Genomic DNA, 6,398 nt, shown 5'->3' on the forward strand with positions numbered 1-6,398 from the left:
AGTTACAGAAAGCTTTCAATGCTTGCTGAAAATAAAACAGCTGGGCACCTGAAAAACACTGCCATCACTTGCCAGAGTTGAGACTGTCATGCTGGTACCAGAGGGTGGCATGCTTGTGCAGAACACCATTTATCTGACTACTGATCATGTCATGAGTAGTAAAATCATTCTTTCACTGAGTCTCAAGCATTTCTGAGAAAGGGAGGACAAAGGTGGAAACAAAAACAGAAACAACAACAAAAAAACTTTTTACAGCTTTTGAAGTGATCATTGAAGTGATTTTTGAAGTGATCACCTTGCTGGGTAGGGTAAGCACAGCACCTCCATAACCAGAGTAACATTTGATGTAGTTGTAACTTCCAATCTCTCAACCTGGGAGAAAGGGTTCAGAAGGTTTTCAGGTGTTCTCAAGAGCCTTCAGAGAAGTACATGTATTTGCATTTGGCTCATATTTTCTGGTGGTTTAGAAGTGGCCTTCTTTTTGCTGAGATAAATTCCTAGCAGCTGGTACTAAGATCTGCATACAGGGACATACTCTTCCCCAAAGCATGTCACAGTAAGACTTCAGGAGTGCTCCAGTCTTTCAACACTTGGCTTGATGGTCTGTTCATCCAGATGTTGTTGTCTTTAATCTAGCTAGGAGCCTGACGTTATTTATCACTGAATTTTATAAGAGTGCCAAAAGCTTTGTCGCCTCAGAACAGAAGAGTAACCCACGCAGCGTCATTGTGCAGCCTGGGAGCTGGACACAGGCCAGTGGGAGCACCTGGTCCTCCTCTCTCCGCAGCCAAGGTCTCCAGTCTCAAAGCGGTTTAGCACATGCCAGTACCATCAACAGCCTAAAGATGACACTGCAGCACAAGCTTCCCGAAATTAGCCATGCTGTTGCTTTTTAAAGGACAGGAAATAAGGAAATACAGCTTTTTGAATAGGCTGTGCCTTCCCTCCACACTCCCCCCTCAAATAGGTAGATGATAGGTGATTAGATAGATAGATAGATAAGATAGATAAAATTGTTGCAAGGATAAAGCTGTCCTTTAGCTCAAATGCCAGTTTTATGACACTTTCAGACAAAACAACTTTGGTTCCTGTCTCGCAGTACAAGATGTGACCCCCTGTGCTGCCAGGCTAATCCACGAGAGGGCACGACAGGGCACAACAACAGTCTGCAGCTGTCTTCTGATGACAACCACACATGTGAGCAGCAACCCTTTCCTGTCAGCTGCCCCCTCTGGTTGATTCAACTTTTTGTAGGTGTGCAGCAAAGCTTTTGAAGATCCTTTTCAAAAGAGATGAAAATGTTTTCCTTTCTCTGTATAAAGATTTACATTATGAAGCATGAGCTGCCTGCCCAGTTCCTCTTCAAATTTGTTTTATTCATGGACTCTCTTCAGACTGTATTATGTTTACCAGCCATCCTCAAACAGACTTCAAAGACCAATAAAGGAGTTCCTTGGAGGCCTGGTAAGTCCAGCACTGCTGGAATCTGTAGAGACACCAAAGCAAAAAAATGAGAGAGAGCTTATGCTTTTATACAGATGGATCCATTGCTGTGATACATATCCAAGAATATTAAGAATGGTAAACTATATGAAGGTGTAACCAGTGCAAAGCAGTGCAAAGCACTGGTTTCAGTGGTGAAACCTGTGACATGCCTTTCTTAAAAAGGAATAAAAACCTGAGTCACTCTTTTTTCTTGATCTGGAGTAGCAAGACACTTTTATTCTTCATTGATAAACCTATTGCACCTGCAATACCTTTTGCTAAAGCTGAACTGTAGTTTCAGTCTGAAGATGCTTCTCTATTTCCAAATTTAATCATGAGCTCTCTAGAAAGAGTCTTCTGTAAAACAAACAAAGCCCAGTTATAAGTCTTGTTAAAGTTACGGTTTTACAGCCTTCCTGTGTCTAAGTCATCACTCAGCAGTGCAATATAAAGAAATGCAGTGCAAGTCAAATAATCCATGTAATTATCCTTTTTTTTTTTTTTTTCCTCAAGACTTATGTCCTGTAATTCAAAACTAGACAAACTCCCTATCTCTCACTTTGGTGCTTTCTTTAATTTCACAGGAGATGAAAGATTTAGATGGAGAAACAATACCTAATTTACTGAATAAAGCATAAAGGGACAGACTGAGAACAACTGCTTTTAGTTCCATTTAATTAACTGGACTGAAAGGAAATCATACTGTTAGGAACTGAAAAGCAGAGAGTGATGTTAGAAAAGAGATAAGTAATAAGATTCATAGTCTACCTGGGATAGGAGAATGAAAGAGATGCACTTCCTATGGTCTGGGATAATTATCTCAATGCTTCTACTGAATATGCAATTTTTACTATGGAGAAAAGATTAATTTTACTTCTTGTCTCTGAAACAATTCTTTAAGGCTCCATTCAGAGTTGGAGTAGATACTCCTGGGACAGAACATCTGTTCTGTGAAATCTTTGTGCAGATCTCCGCTTATAGTAGCCCTGTTCAGAGTAGCATAATTTGAGAGGCACAACATGTATATGCATGTGTGAGGCAAAAGACTGAAAATACAAGGGCTCTGAAGCAGTGTTTGCTCAAATAGTTTACTGAAAAAGGCACTTTTGGATTAAGTGCAAGCAGGCATGAATTTTGTAAATACCTTGCTGGAAACTAGCTTGCCCAGAGTAGTGGAGTCTTCTTCCATAGAAGTCTTCAAAAGCTGTCTGGACATGGTCCTGGGCAACTTATTCTAGGTGTCTCTGCTTTAGCAGGAGTGTTGGACCAAATGACCTCCAGAGGTCCCTTCTAACCTTAACCATTTTGTGATTTTGTGAAATGTACACTTTTAGAAGCCAAAATCAACTTTTTTATTTCACAGCTGTCTAAAATGCATTCTTCACACATGTTTTCTGCTGGGTGGGAGGGGGGAGAGAGAGGAGAGAATGCTGGGGAAACCCAAAATTATTCTTTTTTTTCTTTCTCTTGACCTAAACTAGCTTCCTCTTAATTCCAGTACTAAAATGAAAAACTAGCCTTTTGCATTACTTTGTTAGTAAAACTCTCTGTTGAGTCACTTCAAGAACCTCATGGGAATGCAGTATGTGTTGGAATCCAAAAAGCTTTGTGATATTCCAAGTATTAGCTCTTCCAGATGCACTTCCTCTGCAAAATTGTTCCTATTAACCCAGTACAGAATAATCCTGAATGATGGATCCTGTTCTAGGTTTCTGAAGTTCTGCAATACCTTTTTTTCCACTGTTTGATATTTGGTTCATCTTAGCATTTCTCAAAGACATCAAAGGTAGATGTTTGATCTAAAATATAAATAATAGTTGTATTGGAGGAGAACATTATATTCAACCCACAATCACATTCAGTAGCGAGGCAGCTAGGCCCCTTTGTTGGGATGCAAAATTATCTAGAGCTCCATCTCTAATACAGCTTAGATATAGTGTTTGATTAGCAGGAACAATACCAGTCTTCAGAACAAAAGAGTGGCACTGAAGACTTTCCAGGATTTGAGCTTAAAATTAATGGCTTGAGTTGTGGTTAGTATTTCCCTAAAAATCAGGTGCCTAAAAAATAGGCAACGGATCTTGTTTGTATAGATGTGAGCAAATGGACCCTGGGCAGTGAGGGGATAAGTAGCAAATACTTATTAATATGCAGGTGTGGCTCTTTGTTCAAGCATGTAGGAGGCTGAATCCAATACATCACCTCTCACCTCATGTTTCTGAAGAGTTGGAAGTGGCAGAATAACGTTGCAGTGGGCACAGTTCACCAGCAAGTCGTAAGACCAGGTGTCTTTAAGAGCTTGAGGTGATGTGGAAAGTCTGCCTCTTGTGGGAGAAGGAAAGCCAACCATCTTTTTGTTCTTTGAAGGTTTGGGCGAGGTTTTGGAGGTCAATGGATGGTACCTTCCTTTCCCTTTGGGACAGTGATCTTTCCATGCTATTGCCTTTTCAGAACTGGAAGAGGGAGCCAGGGAGGTAGAAGGCTGTGGTGGATCACTGCTGGGTTTTGAAGTTGACTGGCCAGCAAGAACTTCTGTCAGCTTATGAGCTGTACTGCTTTTATTCTGCTAAAAAGAAAACAATAATGAAGTGAAAATTTGCATTACACCCAACTGCATGGTATCCTGTGGTTTGCAACAGAGGGAAGTCTTTGGGAAGGGTAGTAGAAACCATGTCATAGTGATGCTGCAGCTGAATATGTTGTATCATGAAACTTAATTTGAAGAGCCAAGATACACTGCCTTTTCTTATCTAATATACAGCTTTTTGGAAAAATAACCTGACTGAAATTAAACACAGATCATTCTCGTTCAGTTTCAAGTATGCTTACCAGATGTTGGGAGTACTGGTCATCTGGGAATGACTTATTGCACCTCACACAAAGATTGTCAGTGGTACCGTCAGAAGGATAAAAGGGGAGAAATAAAATGCAGACAGAAGTAATCTACACAGGCTGCCCAGATCCACTTATGGTCACTGGTGATACAGAAACAGATGATGTTTATTCCATTAGCCAAGAAGGAATTAGAGCTGTGACTATATTTTGCTTTTGGCATCACTCAAAACTAAACCAACATCCCTTCTCACACACTTCAGAGTATTTGAAATTCCAATGTAGCACCATGTTTTGTGGTTGGTTCACTCCTGCCTTGGCCTAGCTTATTCTAGGCCAGGACTGTGTATATCCCTGTTGCCAGGGGGTTTTGCTCTCTGCAGTTCATTTTACCGAACACTAAGTGGTTTCTGTTCTTTTCTGGAACCTTTTACCAGATTCATGATTTTTTTTTTTTTTTTTTGACGTACTCTGTTCAATACCTTAGGCCTAATAAAGCTGTTCTCAACTTCAAGAAATAAGTGGCTTTATGAAGTATTCAGAAATTTTAAATCATTTTTGCTCTGTGTGACAAGTAGAAAGAGGAAGATCCAGTTATTTTCTGACAGAAGGAATTTCACTTCCAGCCTATACGGGCAGCATAACAGAACATGGCCAATGAGCCAGCAGTCAGTGGAATCATTCTGGCTTTACAATAACCAGCATAATAGAAAGCAACACTTGTCCCTTTCACTGTGGTTGGTTAAACAACAATATCCTTCAACCTGCATTACTGAGAACTGTAGAGAAGGCAGGAGGATTTTCATCAACATTTAACAGAGTTGACCCAGTACATAACAATGAGGAATTTTGCTTACCAGTGGAGTAAATAAATTTTGCATTAGTAGATGCTTCACTGACTTGAAAGTTCACATCCTTATGACAGGACATACCACTGTTCTGACAAATATCTTTGTGTTTGTTCTGGTCTTTGTACATGACATATTTGTTACACTCCCAACACCATTCTGTTCGACTGGCACATGTTTTTAGGTGTTCCTGAAGCTTGTTGAAGGGAATTTCCAGCACACAGATTTTGCATTTCATTGCTCGTTTGTGTCATTGCTTGTCCTGCACATAAATAGAGGAAATTATTCCAAACTTTTTATCAATACCAGAAGAGGGCATTGGGTGACATCAGTGACAAACTGTTTAAGAATACCCTCCCTAAGGAGTATCTACACAGGCAAATGAAGGTATAACTGTGTTAAAAGTTCACCTGTCTAGGCTAGCTATAATTTAGGAGGATTTAGGCAATAGAAAGAAAAATTTGAATATTGTGCTATGTCAGTAGAGGTTGTCAGTAGAGCACAAGCCTACCATGAAAACTCTAATACTTTAGTTAACACCACTAAGGGAAGCCTTTTGTGTCTTCATTGATTTGTTTCCATTAAATGGTTAAACTAAAGCTAGCATAGACATGCTGTTCTCACCTCCCAGCCTCTGCCAATTCTTTTGTGAATCTCTTCCTTAGCCATTTCCTTGGCCTTACCCTTATGCAGTTTTAATGTCTACCCAGCACATATGCTGGTTTCTTAGCATGGATGGAATGGCTAGGTTAAGACCACATAAATTAGCAACAGTATGCAGTATGACCTCAAAACAGGGGAGTCGGGAAAAAAAAAAAAAAAAAAAAAAAGTAAAATAAAATAAAAATCCCCAGGAAGAGGCAAAAGGTCAGCTCTTCTAATTTTCTTAGGGAAGATAAATTTCCTAAAGAAAATCAGCTTTAGACATCAGCAGGAGCTTCACATGATCAAGATGGATGAACAATGGAATGGATTTTCTGTCTGAATGTTCTTTTAAGAAGTTACAGAGACAACTATCAGAAGTTTTAGACAAAGTTTATTCAAAGCATTCCCTACAACCCTTTAGTATGAAATACACAGGCTCTCTTTATGCAAGGCTAAGTGTTGGTTTTCCTTTATGACCAAATAAAATTGAGGCTGAGCTCATTTGACCTTGTTAGGTATGACTCTTTTTAATTGCAGTGCTTTACAGTCTTCATTCACATAATCTTCCCAATGGCCTAACTACTAGAG

At 39.6% G+C, this 6,398-nt stretch overlaps 1 protein-coding gene across 1 annotated transcript; it reads right to left on the minus strand.

Annotated features, from left to right (window-relative positions):
* Nucleotides 1–1,390: 1,390 nt before the first annotated feature.
* Nucleotides 1,391–5,415, minus strand: XAF1 (XIAP associated factor 1; the record flags this gene model as incomplete). The annotated part of the gene is made up of 4 exons (XM_084299957.1): nucleotides 1,391–1,486; nucleotides 3,695–4,048; nucleotides 4,315–4,382; nucleotides 5,175–5,415. Coding segments are annotated over 4 exons (759 nt in total), but the record flags the coding sequence as incomplete, so codon positions are not given.
* Nucleotides 5,416–6,398: the final 983 nt, after the last annotated feature.

This window comes from Netta rufina (genome assembly GCF_964035555.1).
Source record: "Netta rufina genome assembly, chromosome: 21".
NCBI classification, from domain to species: domain Eukaryota; kingdom Metazoa; phylum Chordata; class Aves; order Anseriformes; family Anatidae; genus Netta; species Netta rufina.